We start from the raw sequence: 18,168 nt of genomic DNA on the forward strand, positions 1-18,168 counted from the left end.
TGACCACGCTCTAGTGAATATATGGACAACACACACTGGGATTTGTGCATTTGTTTTCTTTTCCTCCTGTCTTCGGGAGGGTCAACCTGGGAGGCCTGGGAAATGAATGTGATCAGGACGCACTGTGTGACATTCCCAAATCACTAAAAACATTATGTTGGAAGGAACTATAAATGTTAAACTTTTACAATTTAAGTTATATGCATTTGGAATTTTCACAATTAAAAATTCATTGCGTACACTCATCGCATATGGTGTACTAAGGAAAATTTCACACAAGCACACATTGTACACTCAGTTATGTTTTCTCCATCAAACCTCTGCCCATTTCACCCATGCCTGCTCCAGTTAGTCCCCTCTGTTACCACAGATTGTCCTGAAGCTGTTTGTATTTTAATGTTAATTCTACTTCCCCAAGAAGGGCTGCCTATTCAAGTGACTCCAACAGAACCTTCCCATTTTAATTAGTAAATAAAGGAAGCCAGTGATTAGCAAGGGAGGTGAAGAGGGTGCAGAGGTCTGAGGAGGTCTGATGGAAGGTGAAGGTCATGGCAAGATGGAGAGGTTCCCAAGGACCAGCTAGACCCAGGTGATATTGATTGGCGTTAAATAACTATGAACATTAAGGATTTTGTAGGTCTAGTATCTCATATAAAAGGGCAGTTTGTATCTTTGTCTATTTGATATAATTTTGTTGTGTAGAGGGTTTGTAGATTGAGTGTTGAATATATAAACCTGAATGTAGTTATCTGGCTGTAGAGTTGTATTTATGTGGGATTTTGGGGTAGAAAAACACCCCAGGACAGAGGCAGAGAACAGGCGGTAGAAAACCGCCAGGGAAGGGAGTTTCGAGGACAGGGTTGGGCTATGGGCAGCTTAGACCTGGCGCCAGAGGTGCATGTGGCTCTAGGGTCGGGCCCTCAGGGCCAATAAAGAGATAAACTAGCTTTATTTCTTAACATTTACTGCAACAATAGTCAATTTTTAATTTTACTTTCATTTCATAAAGACATACATGATTTTATGTACAAAGAAAACCTAGAAACCACATCTGTGAGACAACATTTGTCTTTCTGAGACTGTTTGTGAAGCACATCCCAAGCTCCCGCGCCATGTTGCACAAATGTCACAGTGTTCTCACGGCTGCCTGAATAGTGATGCGATGGAGGTAAAGCAGTTGTCCTGCTGAGCACCATCTTGGAGTGCCAACAGCTGAGGTGCAGTGACAGAAGCTCCCCTTCAGAGCCAGCCGGCTGTTCTGTTACCTACTTAACAGCTATGGAGCTGCCACACTCCTATGGTGTCACTAATCTATGCAACACAGGAAAAACTCCAGAAAAGAGAATATAAATATAGAAGGCACACTTGAAAAAATCAGAATGGATATGAAGGCTTTTATTAGGTCAAAGATTTCCATAATTATAAAGATCTCACTGAAATAAATGTCTCATTTATGAGTAATTCAAGGTAAAGTTAAAAGTAGTAAAATACAATTAAAAACAAACACATCAAAACCATATTATGCATCAAGTCTCAAGAATATATTTTTCAATTCTGACTTAATAATGAACGTGAAATCATAATTAATACAGATGGTATGGTATTATACTTTTCTAAAGTATAAAGACAAATACTAGATTTAATATTTAATACTGATATCAATCCCAGTTGATATCATAAAGTAAACATTACTGGTAAAAATGAACTCAAATTTCAGGAAAAACGAACACGATAAAAAGGCAGATATTGTATTTATTTAATTTACAAATATTTTGAGGGAAAAATTTCAAAATCATTTTTGGAGTACAAGACTTAGTCATAAAAATCACAGAGGACAAGATATTGTGGAGCAATGAAGTACCAGAGGACGGAGTAAGCACACTTCCTAACATCCGGCAGATATGAAAATGAATAGAAATACTTCCTGAACAACTGGTAGTGAATGACGCACACAGCCTTAAAAAGGCAGAGCGCACAGTGTAGGAGCTCAGCACCTTCAGACAACAAAAGGCAATTCCCTTGAAGAGATGAAGCCCCTGCTGTAGACACAGCTCACCTCTGTGACTCGGGTGCTCAAGGCTAGGTAGGAAACTACTTCAGTGGTGAAAACGGTGTTGGAATCAGGAACATATTCTGCTGAGACTCTAGGTAACTGACACTTTCCCGAACTGGAAAGACATTTTAGAAGACAATGAAGTTATCAGCTGAATCAGATTTGTTGTAAAAATAATTCATGCCTAATCAAGCAGCTCACCAGCAGACACCACTCTAGGATCCTCGTGAGACCAATGTCTCCCAGCTGCTCGGCTGTCTGCACTCTCGTTCCACCAGAGAACATGAACTGCAGAAGTAAGTCATGATAGCTGTCACTCTCTTCATAACAGGCACCTCTTTCATCGATGAGATTATAATTATATACACCGTCCCTTCTTTCCTTCCCTCCAAACCCTCCCATATAACCTCCTTGCTCTCTTTTAAATTCGTCCTCTTTTTACTGTTTTCTGCATGTATGCATATCTAGTACATGTGCATGTGTGTACTATATTCTAAATATAACTTATAGCAGGTATTTTTAAAAGCATGTGTGGCTCTGGGTATGGAGTGTAGGGCCTTTTGAAAGAACGGGAATGAATGCTGGGTAAGTAGTCTACCTCTGCTCTCTATCCATGATTGTGTATGTGTACCTCTGTGAGCTGTGGGTGCACATATATATGTGCACATATGGAACTCAGAGGTCAATGTCAGGTGCCCTCTTCAATTGCTCTCTTCCTATTTGGATACACGGTCTCTCACTGAATTTGGAACTTAACAATCAGGCTAGACTAGCTTGCAAGCCTCCTACTTTCACCTTCCCAGGGCTGGGATGGTAGACAGAGCCACTGTAGCCAGCTTTGCTGTGGGCGATAGGGGTCAAACACAGGTCAGCACGCAGTTCATCTGTCGATCCATAATGGAGTGCTAGGAAGTTATCACTGTTGCCAGGCAACAGTGATATGCTATTTCCAGCCTTTTTATATTCGACAGTTCTTTAGTCTTTGCATTCTTTTTAACTTCAATAATCAGAAGTCGATAATTTTTTATTTGGGTTTGTCCATAATTTTTCCATTTATAAAACTGTACATTTATATTTTCATTTAGAAACAATATCTTTACCCCAATATTATTATTTTGAAATAAATCATTAAGACTTTTATAATAATAATAATAAGAATTAATATTTTCTTAAAGACTCTTCTAATTTCTAAACAACTGTTAACCTGTGTAAAAGCTCCAAATGGTATTAGCAATCACAATAAAAAATAAGATACCTAACAATGTCAAAATTAAAATCAATGTTAAAAACCCCAAGAAACATAAGCAATCACCAACATTTATCACAGTCTCACAGAAATAGACAGCTGTACCTCTGTTGAGGGCTCCATATTCAGTGTGGAAAACACCAATTAGTTTAGAGTATCCAAGCTCAACATGGGCATTTATTGCCCTTTTGAATGTGTTACCCCATAGAGCTGGGCCGCCAGGCTTCATCTGAAAGGTGGCCAGTTCATAGACTCCTAGAATTGACAGAATTAATCAAATAAGTAATTACTCAACAGACACAATTCAGGCAGTTTGACACACACACACACACACACACACACACACACACACACACACACACACACACGCTTAAAGGGAATCTCCTGGAGCAGAGATTGAGGGAATTGTCAACCAGTGACTGGCCCAACTTGAGAGCCACCCCATGGGAGAGAGCCTACCCCTGACACTGTCAGTGATACTCTGCTATGGTTTCAGACAGGAACCTAACATAACTGTCTCCAGAGAGGCTTCGTGCAACAGCTGATAGAAATAGATACAGAGACTCACAGCCAAACATTAGGCACCAAACAACTGGAGCAGGAGCAGTCTCTGACTCAGACTCTGTTGCCTGCTTTTGAATCCCTGTCCCCCAGCTGGGCTACCTTGTTTGGCCTGGGTGGGAGAGGATGCACTTGGTTCTGATGTGACTTCATGTGCCAGGGTGGGTTGGTATGGGGCGGGGTTGAGCTTCCCTTCTCTTCAGAGTGGGAGGACAGAATGGAAGAGAGTAGGAGGGTGGTACTGGGATGGGAGGAGGGAGGGGCTATGATTGGGATGTAAAGTGAATAAAGAAATTAATGAAATAAGGTCATCGGCATATAAATAATTTTGGAGATGCATTTATTAATTCTTTGCATCATTTTTCCTCATTTTTATGTTTAGAAGTTCTTATTTATATTCAAGGTTAATCTTAATAACTGAGGAGAAATAGAAGTTATATATTCACAATTACATTAAATCGTTTTAAGTGGGATTTTAAGCTAAGTAGGTTTTTTTAACCTCTAGTCAGAAAGATAAAGCAGAAATAAGAAACTGGAGGGTAAGTAGATCTGATAGAAAATGGAAAAGAACAAAGCCACTAAAGGATTATGCAAAATTTAGAGGAAAATAACATTTACTGAGAGGGCTCAGTGTGTAAAAATGTTTGTTGCCAAGCTTCCCAGAGTTCAGTCTTTGGAACACATACAATATAAGGAAGGAACTAACTCCCCCAAGTTGTTCTCTGGCCTTCATGTGCACACTATGACAGGCGTATACATTATATAAGTAAATAAATGTGAATAGTGCAAAAAAAAAAATCAAAAAACAAAAACAAAACAAAACCCCCAAACTCACCAAGATTTGACACTGCAAGAGATGGCAACTATTTTTGGACAGTGCTGAAAGCAAAGGGCAGCCCAAGCAGGTCAACACTGCTTACCTTATGGCTTAGGTAACAGAACGCAGGCTAGGGGGCAAGGCAATGAAGATCAGACAGACAGAAGCACATACAGTGAGGTTTGGTGACATTGCCACTACCATCACTACCTGAAACCTGTGGAGAGCATTTTTGGCACATCTGAACAGTTATGGTGGAGGAATATTAATATTAATATTATCCCAGGACATCTTGGGGCTGGCCAAGGCAGGAATCTGGCTTCTGTGTGAAGCCCTGTAAGGGCTAGTATCAAGCACATCTACATCTGAAAGTTCTAGGCCCAGCTCTCAAGAATGAGGCTATAAAGAAGTACATCTACATTTGAAGTTGGGGCAGGGCTTTTATGAATGTGGCATAGGGAAGTACATTCGTATTTGTAGCTCCAGGCGGTATCCTTAGAAATGCAGCTCAGGGCAGGGTGGATTTCAGAATGTAGGCCTCTGTTTTTTTTTTTTTTTTTTTTTTTTTGTCTCTGACCTTTTCACCTGCCCTCCAGTAAGATGTTTACAGGGTCTTTGGTTGTTGTCCTGCTTGATTCCTGTCTCAGAACTCAGGTTACCTTTTTGCATGTAATTAAAATGATTTAAAAAGAGACAAATTAAACCAAGCTTCACTTCAGCCATGAGGCTTAGGCCTCAAGTCTGGCTGAAGTCATGTTGCAACTTTAACTAACTTGTCTTTCTTCTTTCAATTCCTGCTCCGGCTCTGGGAGGACCTGTTGGGTGTCAGAAACCTCCCCTTGTTTTTTAGGTGCAGCAATAGCTAGCCTTGTAGGACGTCTCTGTAGGTGAGCAGTCTCAGGCTGTAACATCCAGGGGGTAGCTGTAGTTGTTGGCACACAGGACCAATCATTCATAAACACACATACATGAATCCTAAGAAAAGGTTTGCCATTTCTCTTGAGCCTGGCTTATATGGGCAATGGTATTGGCAATTGTCCTATGGGTCTGAGGCCTTGTGTATCCTGGACAGGCGGTGCTCATGTTAGAATACACATTTACTAAGGGCTTCCCTACAGGGAAGGTCTCAACGAGACTTTTCAAATTTCTTGTACTCTAAAATACAGTTAGGAAAAATGGGAAATAAAAGTTAAAATGTTATACTTTTATAATCTGACCTTTGTTTGAAACTGGATTGTAATAAGTTTCTTTAAATAAGCAGGAAGACATACCATAAGGAATGACTCTCGAAGTGGGAAAGAGAAGGAAGACAGAAAGGTGAGCTGCAGTGTACCTTGGCAGTGCCAATTAATTCCCTCCCTCCAGTCTGTTCTATAAGGAAAGATGTACTTAATCTAAAATACTGTAATCCGTCAGAAGTATTTTTGTTTTTAAATGTTTGTATTATTTAAACAGACGTGGTATTACATGTCTATAATCTCTGCGTTGGAGAGTTTAAGGCAGGAAAACTGTGAATTAGAGTTTACCATGGGCTACGTCATTCGATCTTGTCTCAACCCTAAAACCTTATTATACTCATTTCTTTTCTACATTGTTAGTAAACTTTAATCCATACTGCTTGGAAGGGCTGGTGGGATGGCTCAGTGGTCAAGGGTACTAGCTGCTCGAGCAGAGAGGCTGGGTTCAACTCCCAGTATCCACATGGCAGTTCACAGTTGTCTGTAATTTGAGTTCCATGGGATCTGATGCCCTCTTCTAACCTCCCCAGGTGCCAGGTATGCCAGTCGTGTACAGACAAACATATAGGCAAAACACCTATATGCATTAAAAAGCATATACATGCAAATATATGTGTATATATATGTGTGTGTGTATATCTTACTTTGAAAAATACTTCATTAATCTTTTTTTCAAGAATAAACTATGATCGGTGTCTAGCTCAATACGCACAGCATCCTTCCTACATCCAACAAACAATTCATTGTTTTTTGTTTTCCAGGGGCACTTTTTTTTTTCTTAAACATCTGAACAATTTCAGTCACGACAATCGCATGACCTAAGACAGACTCACCATCCCTGGGAGGCCTTCCGAGTTTACACCATGGTACCAGGTAGGTGATCTCAACCTCTTGTTTGTCAATGAGAGCCAAGTTTGGAATGAGGAATCGTTCTTGCCATTCCTTATCCTTGGCCAAGGCTTGGCGGACTGCGGTTCGATGAGCAAAATTATCTATGGTAGAAAAAAAATGGAGAAAAGTTTATATTGTTTTATTTAAAATTGTCTACCACTCCTTGGATTTCACCCAAATGAGCAAACATTTTATCCACAGCACACAAGATACTTATGTTATGGCTTTGGGAACACCTAGATGCAAAGATGTGATAGTGTCTGCATCAAATCACAGTCTGCAGGGTAAAACAAATAGAAACAACCACTGCAATTTTACTGAACGGGCTTCACAGGTTCTACCACTCTGCGGTGTATGAGAACTAAGTTACTGTATGTTTCTCAGTCTGTGATACGGGGAAATAAGATAACAACCTCCAGGTTTGGTGAAGATTAAATGAGCCCACGAACAGGATTTAGAAGGGACTTCAGCACTTAGCACTGAATATATGCGGATTCTTCTTATTCCACTGAAGCAGCTACCAGACAGGGCCAGCTGAGAGAGAAATGCTTTGGTAATGATAGTATGTGGTCAAGAGCAAATTTCAACGTAAGTGAAAGGAAAATGCACCCATCAAGCGTGTTCTTATGGTAAGTAGAAATGGTGTGGCTTCTCACACTCTTGATAGTTCTCTTAGGACATCATGTTTTAACCTGTATAGCATGTGGCACCTACATTAATTTTAATGAGACTTGATCTATTATAACATGGAAAAGTTCCGAACTGTGCTATGTTGGGATGAGTAATTTTCATGGTGAAACATTTCTGAACATTAATTTGGACACTGGCAGAGAAGCCCAAGATGAAATGATTGAGAGGACCTTAGGTAAAAGACCAGACAGAGGAGTAAGCAAGTTCACAGATTCCTGACATTTGTACTGTGGCATGAGAGCATCCCCAATTCCTCTGCCTCTGCCTCTGAACAAGACAGTGAATTCTTTGAAACTGGGAAGAACTTAAAAGTGATTGCTAAATACAACAAAATCATTAAATCTTAGAGTTGAGAAACTTAAAGCTGATGGTCGGATGTTTTCTCAAAGGCTCTAAATATGAGAATTATTAAAATAATAACTAAAGTATCAACACCCAGCTCTAGCTCTATTAATAGGATACTTTTCATTTTGTGTTCTCTGCAAACTTAGACTTTTGTAAGCACAGATTTTAATTTTACAAAAGATACTTTTTCCTAACAAATCATTCTAAAACTGAGAATTAAAGTTAGTTCATCATATTAGAGATTTATGAGATATACATTCCATACATGTCAATCTCAGAGTCTAAGCAGGTGGCTGATACAAAGTAGTCATTAAGTAATGGCCAAATTTATTACATTGCTTTCAAAATGTTTTCTGTAGCCCACGTGTATGTATAGTAACACAAAGTGAAGAACCTAGCTTCACAGACTACTTAACAAGGAGCATTTGCATGAAGCAGAAGCTCTGACTCATACCATACTTCCAAATATGAAATACTCTGTTCGTTCTGCCTCCAAATTCTACAGTCCAATATCCAACCATTTCAGAGTGAGCTGTCCGGAGGTGAGCACATTCCTTAAAGTTTTCCAGGAACTCATTTGTCTTTGAGGGCTTGAGAAAATAGGTACGGAATTCATATAATGTCCCATCGCTTTGCCTGGGGCCTGTAGCAAAAGGTGAACATACCTGGGAAAAGACAGGGAACATTGAAACATTTGAAAAAGATTTATCACTCTGTTAGTCTTATATTTAAGCCTGGAAATAAAGGACACAAAGTAGACTCATAGTTCATATTTCTATTTCTCCTGTCAACTCTTTATAGACAGACATGTTTATGTAGAGATAACCAATATAGGTAACTGCTCTAAAGTGTGCTGAGTAGAGTCACTTTCCCTAGCTGGCAGCCACTTTTAAGCACATTTTCATGGAAAATTGCTGATATGCAAACACCAAGGTTGTAATCATGTTTTCCAGGGAGCCTTATAACTTCGGAGTTTTCTCTTCGTCAAAACCAGAAGTTAACGGTACGACTCATTTAAAGGAAGACTGACATTCTATAAGTATCTTTTTGACAGATATAATGAAAATCGTTATTAGCAGAAGACTTTTTGGGTTCCTAAAAGAAATGAGTATTATTTAGATCTAAACTATTTTTAAAGTACTCAAGTACCTAGTGAAGTAAATTACTGGTAAAAAAAAAAAAAGAAAGAAAGAAAGAAAAGAAAAGAAAGAAGGAAAAAAAGATGCTATAAATTATCAACATTGCTCTGCAATACAGTGGATGTCTGTATAAAAGCTGAAAAGGTAGAATTCAAGAAGTGCTCCAAAACACTAGTTTCATGTTGGGTTCTTAGGCCTCATAACCACAGAGATTAGGGAACCAGGAATGTTAAACATGCAGGGGTCTCTCCTCAATGGAGAGATTATCTGTTTTCCTGCCCAGAAGGCTAGGAGTGTGTGGCAGCACCTTCCCCTAATAAATGAAGATTTTAGGGGACCAATCACTGGGCAAGGAGTAGGCTGGATTTCCAGGTTGGGGGGGGAGGGAGAAAAGAGACTTGCAGCCTTTTTTGAAGGGAGGGATTGTGGGATCGCAGATCCACCAAGATCCACCACCAGAGGATTTAGTGGGGCTTACAAATCAGGATGTTAGTTGTTGCACCCAGCGACTTGTTGATTCTAAACTAAGATAGTGTGGTGTTTTCCTTTATAGGACGACTCAGCTGAGCTCCAGAGAAAGGTTTGGTGGCTGGACGCACCAAGCCCACTATAGAATTGGGATGTGTGGGGCTGGCGTGGCAGTGACCCGCCACAGGAACTTAGTGAGCCAGGTGGAGAGATTTTAGAGCAAAGGGTCAGAAAGTCTGAAGAGATGAGAAAGAATACCCTACCAGGACCAAGTGGCCTGCTGGTGCCTGGCTTAGTGTGGAACGGTACACACACACACACACACACACACACACACACACACACACACATACACACACACAAACACACACATACACACACACAAACACACACACACACAAACACACACACAAGCACACACAAACACACACATACACACACACAAACACACACACACACAGAGAGAGAGAGCGCGAGAGAGAGCATGCTAGTTTATAGCACCATCCTAAGTGGGTTGAATGAACATGTATCCACTTTCTAAAAATGATTAAATCAGAACAATATTCCAAAGTAGAGCTATGACAAAATTAGTGCTTACCTTGATCATCTTTAGGACTAATAAAAGCAACAAGTCTTAACTCTACTTCTGTTTTTCAGACATAATAATATATGAGTTTTATTCTGTGTTTAATCACCCAAGTATCTCACTTTATTCACGATTATTATGAGTTATGTTTCTATTTTTCCAAATTAACTAAGCTTGTTATAACAAACACTGGAGGGTTGGCTCAGTGGTTAACAGCACTTGTTGCTCTTACAGAGAACCCAGGTTCCACTGCCAGCACCCAAATGGTGGCTCTCAATGGTTTGTAACACTAGTCCCAAAGAAGCCATTGTCTTCTTTTGACCTCCTCTGGCACTCAGGTGCACAAACACATAAAAATAAACCTAAACTTGTAAAAACATACCAGATCATAAAAAAAAAACATACATAGGAGACTTATAACAATCTTTTAGAATGATTCGAGGAATTTGTATTGGTAGAACTGAAAAAAATTACCAATCAAAGATACGTTTACTATAATCTTTCACGCAGAAAGTATACATTAAAGAAATCAGTATTGTAAAGGTGTATGTTAAGGGGTGAGGTAATTTTCTGTCGCTAGGCTAAACTGTGCTCGTTCCCTGATCTCCAAATTAGAGCTTTTGTCAACCACACTAGCAAGACAGCCAGGACAGAGGCCATAAGGATAGTACACTCTTCTTCTCTATAAAGTCTGTCTCTAGACCAGCTTAAAGCTCTCCCTAAACAAAGGAGGTCAAGAACTTCTGGGTTCAAGTCACAAATGGCCCAGGGTCAACGCCTGAGGTTGGTTAGTTTCCTCCCTTTTACTCAAGTCCCATCACAGGCAGGCCCCAGGGCTGTGCTCTGCTTAAGATCCCAGGCAGAAGCGCCCAGGGCGACCCTGAACTCCACAAAACACCAACACTTGAACCAGGCAGGAGCTGTAAAATATCAATGAGTGGCAGTCGCGACGGTGATAGCGAAAAGAACACAATGGTCAGGGCTTCAGGGACGCCCCATGCCAGAGAAAGGCCTCCATCCATTGTCCAGGGAGGTGACCTGACAAGCGGTATCTCTTCAAGCGTTGGGTGCCTTGAGCTCACGAAATACTGGGTTTTGATTGAACCGGGCATTGACTAGACCGACCAGGGCTTTGCCAGCCAGTAAAAGGATGTATACTCGCGTCCCAGACCCCACCCACCTCCCTGTGCCTCCCACGCACGGCACTGGCTCCGCCCACCACCCGAGTCTCCACTCTGGACACGGGCTCCGCCCACCTCCCGTACGCCACTCACGAGACAGGCCCCGCCCACCTCGCTGCCCCTCCCGCTCACAGCTCATTCTCGCATTACACACCCGCCCACTTCGTAGCGTCAACACCACAGGCAACACGGACCCCGCCCACCTTCCAAAACCGCTCGTGCCCGACCCGCGCCCCGCCCTCCTCCCTAGGCTATGCTCGTTTCCCCCCGCAGACCGCACCCACCTCCCTGAACCCCGTTACTGCACAACCTAAGGACAACGTCGACCTCCCTACGCACGACCTCGCGGCCCCTACCTGAGGCGCCAGAGCCCGCGGGGCCAGCGCCGTCCTCAGGCCGCTTCGGAGCGCGAGCATGGTGCGGACTAGAGAGCTCAGACCGTCGCTGGGCACGGGGACACGCGTTCTTTCCGCTTCCTTGTGCACCCGCCGGCTTCGGTTGGGTCCGTGCTGAAGTGGGCGGGGCTTGGCGGCGCAGCTCCGCCCTTCCTCGGCGCAGCCCTTGTGGCCGGTGATGGCTGTTTCTTTGCTAGGACCGTGTGATAGTTGTGAAGAACTGGACGCTGAGCCGGGTTCTGTTCCCCATCTTGGGCCATCACTTCATCTCCTGTACCGCGCCAACGCTCCAATATGTAGGGCATGGCGTGGATGGGAGCTGAGCCTTTGCAACCCCGAACCCCATCCCCAGCCTGGCCTGGGAGGCTCCAAATAAAGATGGGTTAATTTTCCTGGAACCCAGAAGAGTGGTCCTGAGGGCCTGAAAGTCACACGTGTAGACTGAAATTAAATAATTTTGTGTGATGTGAAAGCTGACCTCTGATGTCTGATTTTTGGCCCTCTGAAAAAAAACAACTACAATTTATATTTTTCTAGTGTGACTTTGTATTCTTTGTTAAGCATAGTCTAAGGTTTCATGATTTTCCAACTATATTCACTTGGAAGACTAAGATTTAGAAATCATTTTTAAATACAGTGCTTTCACTGGGTCTACTGTTCACAAACATTAAATAGCTAAATAACCGCAGTATCTTGATTTCCCTAAAAATAGCCTCTTGGCTACTTTACTAATGTACACTAAGCTACATTATTTACTGATCAGCAGGGATTAAAACCTTAGTGTCATAAACTTGGAAATTCTGTTACCCTTTAAACTCCTAAGAATTTTATGCTTAGCAAACATATATAGTTCTATAAACAAATTATATTGAACAAATGTCATCAAAATATAAAGGTAAGTTATTGAAGAAAACAGGCATGCTTCTTTAGATAGGTTTTAAATGGCAATTTAAGGTGTGTGTAAGACATTCCACACTAAATACTGTCACTAAATACTAACAAAATAGGTTATTAATTGATACCTTCAACACCCGTAAGGCTTTTCTAACCATGTTATTTTTTTTATTTAGTCTGGCTTTTGTGAAAATAGGTTTGTACACTTAAAAAAAAAAAAAAAAAAAAAAAAAAAAAAAAAAAAAAAAAGACCAGTAGCTGGCAGAACATGGCAAACATGGCTCTGGCAGGCCTTGTCCTTCTCACACATTCCCTCTGCCTTGCTAAAAACCATTAGATTACATTCCTAAAGCTAGCCACTTTATTTTGTCTCCTCCTGTAGCTGACTACCAAGGTTCAACTATCAAAGTATTGAAGTCCCACAATCAAAAAGCACCTTTAGCCCACCTAATTAGCATGTCCAATCAAAATTAAACATCCTATCCTAACATGAGGGGAGGGTGTTCCCTTTTTTCTTTATAAACTGTCATTTTCCTGTGTGCCAAGGTTGTACCCTCACTATCCAGAGACTGTCCTTTGTCTCTGGGATAAACATCCCTCCCCCACTCTCTGATTATTTTCCCTACTCCTTCATCTCTATTTCCTGTCTTTGTCTCTTATTCCCTGCCTTTCCCCTCCTTAGCAAATAAATCTTTGTGCTGAGAACTTGGTTCTCGGATGTCTTGTGCTGGTTCTGAGCTAGGAGTGTGCTGATAACCCATATAGGAGGAGGCCAGGTACTTGTAGTACTCTGGATGCTTTCCTTCGGGATCCATACTCCTTGGAGAAGTTTCTCCTTTCAGAACTATATACTAAGGCCACTAGATGGTGACATAGATTAACTTTTATTTCTTTAGACATTATCTCCAATGCACACCCCCAAACCCCTACAATTGGGGATTGAACCCAGGATTTCAATGAATGCCAGGCAAGTGTACTATCATCTGAATTATATTTCCAGTTATAGTTTTTTTTTGAGTTCTTGTAAGTTAAACTATGAGTATTTAGAGTGGAGTCAATTTGTGTGTGTGTGTGTGTGTGTGTGTGTGTGTGTGTGTGTGTGTGTGTGATGCTTAATTTCAGTAAAGCTAGTAAATTAGTATTACAATGTTTCTGAGTTGCTTTATTGTATTTAAAAAGAGCTTGTAATAGAGATAAAAGTCAATTTTCATTCACTGTCCTTTTAACAAGTGAACTCCTTTGAGGATCTTGTAGTAAAGATAAAAATCAATTTTCCTTATATCACAAAAGTATCTTTTGTGTGTAGAACATTAAATAAAATGCTGTGTGGAAGGAAAAAGACTAAGGCTCTTTTTTTTCCAACTGCCAACAGTTGTTCATATTTCTGTATCTGTTTTGCTGATCTTTTTAGTGTCAGTGGTAGGAGTTATGAGTATCCTAATTATTTAATGAAAGTATAAACTTTTCATTTCTATTGAAATATTTTATCACCCAAACATACAATGATGTATACTTACTATGTATTTTTATGTATGTTTAAAATACCACTTTGGGCTTCTTAGGGATTTGGATTAAAGTGAATCATAGTGGCAGTGACATTTTTAAGACTGGAAAGTCATGAATGCACTGATTTCTTAGAAGCTCGTGTTTACTCTTTCACCGTTTCCTACAAGTGGACTTTTGAAGAAGATTTCTGGCCCTTTTGTAATTTTCTGTTATTATTGTTAAATATAATAGATTGCCTTTTCTTTTTGGGTCTATTTTAGATTGGCTTAGCTTTCACTGACTGCTTTTATAGTATCTTTAGAATGAATTCCTTATAGTTCATTTTCAATATTGCTTTGAAGAGTGGAGCATTGCTGTTAGGAGCTTACTGTATCTTTTCTGTTTTTTAGAAGCTTCAGGATGCTGCCCTAGGATTTCTCCACACATTCTGAGTTCAAACTCCGCTGTGTCTTTTATGAAGGTAGACACAGTTTATGGAATATCAGAACAATTAAGGTTAAAATTGGTGTTGGAAAACATTCCTAGTTCTAGTTTCAGTGTAGTTCTATGGTTTTGCTTGAGAGGCTCTACAGTGCCTCTGTGAGTGTTCTGGTGTAGCCCTGTGTGCCTGCTGGGAGTAGCCTTCATAGTCCAGACTGGCTTCTTTACATGTCAAGCCACCAAGACATTCAAAAAGTATTCTCCAAAGATATTAACAAGTTAGTGACACAGCCATATCCAGTGGGAACAGTGAAAGTCATAAAGCCAGCACAGCTGCTCCACAACGATCCAATCGCTGTTGTGCCATCTTTCATTTTTGGTCTTGATCTTCATGTGTTGCATGCTTTGGGGAGCTTTTGATGTTTGTACAACTTTGGGATCCTAGAATGATGGAAAATTTCTTATGAGTCATTTATACCCTCTCCCAGGAGTACTGCTTCTAAGCTTTCCTAGAAAACCCCCAAACACACTATGTTGCAGTAAATGGCCCTACTTTAAGGTACATAAGATTTGGTGGGCTATGGGAGTTGGCAGCAGGTCAGATTAAAAGCATGTTCCTACTATATGCCCAGAGGAATTATAGAACATGTAAGATTGGGGACCGCATATGGTATGCCCCTTGAGAAAAACCACAGCAGCAAAGTTAGGTTAGCTGGAGTTATCTCTACCCTACACAGTGGCTTATACTGATGGACAAAGAATAGTATGAAAAAATGATCTAAAAATAAAGTATTAAGACCTCCCTTTCTTAGAAAAGTTAATTTATGCAGAGACACTGTGGTGGTGTATGAGCAAGGAACAAAAGAATACCTAAATTAGGTATAAAAATACATTTTAAAAAAGATTATAAACGTTGTTGTATTATGGCAGATGTTGAATAATCACAGCAGCAACTTGAGACTGAAGATTTTTCTTGGGCTTAACGGGCACTCTGACCATTAAGAGTTAATATGCTGCTCAGGACATGGCAATCTACCTAGTCAGGCCTGGAGATTTTCTTTCTGTCTTAGTGCCCTTGAAACCACAAGTTTCTTAACTATTGGGTTATGGGGTTGATGAAGGAAAATGATTGTAAAAGATAACTCTGTTCTGTCGCTGTTTATCAATGATTACTAAACTTATGATTAAGAGGAACTTAAGAAAATGTCCAGAGACAAAAAAATATGATTTATGATTTGGAACAGCATGAATCTATTGATTGAATTTTCTTTTTCTTGTGTTCCTATCGATTTTTCTACTATACAATTTTACCATTTCTCTCAATTTATTAAATTGAAGCATCTCAATTTAAGCTCTCCCTCTCTGGTTTCTTGTGAATTGACTGTCCTTTCAGCTACGTCATTTTTAAGGTCCTGGTTTATTTCATTTGTTCAGTTTTCAGTTATTGTTTATCTTATTGATTTGAAGACAGAGAAGATGCTGGAAGGAGAAACAGTGACAACAGAGATAGGATAACAACCTTCAGTCTTGTTCAGTGGCTCAGAAGGGCAGAGGATTGTGTTGAGTGAATGGCTAGAAACACACAGAAATAGTTTGTGTGGCTGTGAGATGTATTGTTTTATGCTCTCTATGATACAGGGTTATTACAAGGATAAAAAGAAACAAATGTTTATAGTAGGGACTGGTACTGAATTGTGTTTTCTTTTTAAACTTTTACAATATGAAAGATGTTATGCCAGATGTATTCGACATAGGAACTTTTTGGAAAGCTGATTGCTTTTTTCCTAAATTGAGGCTTAACTCAAACAGGTAAGCTAAGGTAGTCAGAAAGATTAGAAAACAATTGGCCAACAGAGTAGATTCATTGTATTATTGTCCACAATTCAATTTTTTGTTTGCTAACTCACTTGAGTAGAAGGGAGAATTTTATTTTTCCCTAAAAATTGCAGAAAGACAGAGTCTATGCAGAGTCTTCTCTGTTGTATGAATCATGGGAAGACATGTGGTTTTAGGGCATGCATTCTTAGATTTGAATTCTGGTACTTAGTAGTTCTGTGACCTTGTCAGTTACAGGTCATGTTGTCTTGATTGTTGGTTGGTAAAAATGAAACTTTTACTTAAGGTGATAGTGATAATAAAATGAGATAATTTTCACTACCTTATTTCCCTATAGAATTACATCCATGCGTCATTTAATGATGTCATTCTAAGAAATGTGTTGTTCAGATTTTTATACTTTAATGATCAAAGAATATATTTACAAGCTAATATCACTATTTTATTAGATCATTTAGTCTATGGGATTCCTGTGTTCCACGTAGTCCATAATTAACAAAACCATTATAGCTGTGTGACTGTATTTATTTGATGAGTTCCTACATGATATTATAGAATAGAACTAATTAGCATCAATTAAATATCCAAGTGTTTAGGAAACACATTTGCCATCAACATACAGAAAGCTATGGTTTACTTGGAAAGGAAGTATACGTCACTATTTTGAGAGGAGGTAAGTAGAAAGTTGACAGCATTTCAAACAGGATTTAGGTGATTATGTTTTCTGACTTGATCCTGGGAGATGATGGTTGCTCTTGCTTTTGCTTGTACTCTTTGCTGGAAAGGTGGTTCTGTGAGTGTGGGATCTGAAGGATTCTCATTATTAGATTACACATACAAGAATCAAGGCTAAAGGGGTAACGGGTGTCACATGGATCCACCTGAAGCAGAGTAGACTAGATTCAAATTCTGGCTCAGGCCTTGTGATCGCAGCTTTCCTCTGTGTTGAGCTGAGTTTAGACCTAGTGTGATCTTTCTTAGTTTGAAAGGCAAAGCTTGTCAGGACCCACCATTCTGAGTCATGTTGACATGGGATTAGTTTTTTTTTTCCTTACAACATTATTTAAAAACAAAAAACAAAAAAACAGAGACACATGTACAGATTTTTAAAGGCACTTTGGCATAAAACTATATAAATATATTTTTGTCAGTACTTGATTTTTTTAAAGGCTTGATACTGTGCATTGAAATCTTACTAGTTACAATAAGCATAAAGTACATGTAAAACAAAACGTAACTTGGAAATAGTTTAGAGAATATCATCCTGAGTGAGGTAACCCAGTCACAAAAGAACAGACATAATATGCAGTCACTGATAGTTGGGTACTAGCCCCAGAAAGATCTGAATACCCAAGAAACAGACAAAGAAACTCACAGACCATATGAAGCTCAAAAAAGAAAAGAAAAGAAAAAAAAAAGGAAAACAAAGGCCATAAAGGGGAAGCCTCAGCCCTTCTTAGAAAACAAAACAAATCAAAATGTAAACCAGACTCCCCCCAAAAAATAAGTGTATAGCTCCCTCTCAGAGTGGGGTACACCTAGACTGTAAATCATTAATAACTCAGAAGCTAAGAAGACAGTTTAATGGGATTAGTTTTTACTCTCAAGTTCCTGGATTAACATCTCTACCACTGCATTGATCACCATTATTTGCCTTCGGAGTCACTTCATTTTGGAAAATCTAATACATTAACCCAGTGAGAATCTGAAGAAGCAAAGATTTAGAGGATGTAATATCCTCAGGAAAAAAAATCATTATAGATGCTTGTTTCTTTAGAAAATTAAGAAAGGGCTAGAGAAATAGCTCTGTGGTGTAAGAGCAGAAGCTGTTCTTACAGACCTGAGTTCAGTTCTCAGCACCATAGCAGGTGCTCACCTGTACTTGCACATCACAGAGCGCCA

The 18,168-nt window shown here is 39.8% G+C and overlaps 1 protein-coding gene across 1 annotated transcript; it reads right to left on the reverse strand.

Annotated features, from left to right (window-relative positions):
• Positions 1-1,699: 1,699 nt before the first annotated feature.
• Positions 1,700-11,672, reverse strand: LOC308438772 (protein NipSnap homolog 3B). Its single transcript, XM_080940262.1, has 6 exons — positions 11,572-11,672; positions 8,296-8,506; positions 6,749-6,907; positions 3,405-3,554; positions 2,255-2,341; positions 1,700-2,168 (listed from the first exon to the last, which is right to left on the reverse strand). Exons 1-6 carry the CDS (start codon positions 11,629-11,631, stop codon positions 2,092-2,094), a joined length of 744 nt encoding a protein of 247 aa, XP_080796388.1. The 5' UTR covers positions 11,632-11,672; the 3' UTR covers positions 1,700-2,091.
• Positions 11,673-18,168: the final 6,496 nt, after the last annotated feature.

This window comes from Micromys minutus (genome assembly GCF_963924665.1).
Source record: "Micromys minutus genome assembly, chromosome: 28".
Taxonomy (NCBI): domain Eukaryota; kingdom Metazoa; phylum Chordata; class Mammalia; order Rodentia; family Muridae; genus Micromys; species Micromys minutus.

Excerpts from the sequence above, each read along its gene's own strand:
- LOC308438772 (XM_080940262.1), bottom strand. The coding sequence starts at position 11,631 with ATGCTCGCGCTCCGAAGCGGCCTGAGGACGGCGCTGGCCCCGCGGGCT. Across the intron at positions 8,507-11,571 it reads CGCGGGCTCTGGCGCCTCAG|GTATGTTCACCTTTTGCTAC; the intron begins GTAGGGGCCGCG and ends GTCTTTTCCCAG. Across the intron at positions 2,342-3,404 it reads ATATGGAGCCCTCAACAGAG|TTCATGTTCTCTGGTGGAAC; the intron begins GTACAGCTGTCT and ends TTACTTCTGCAG.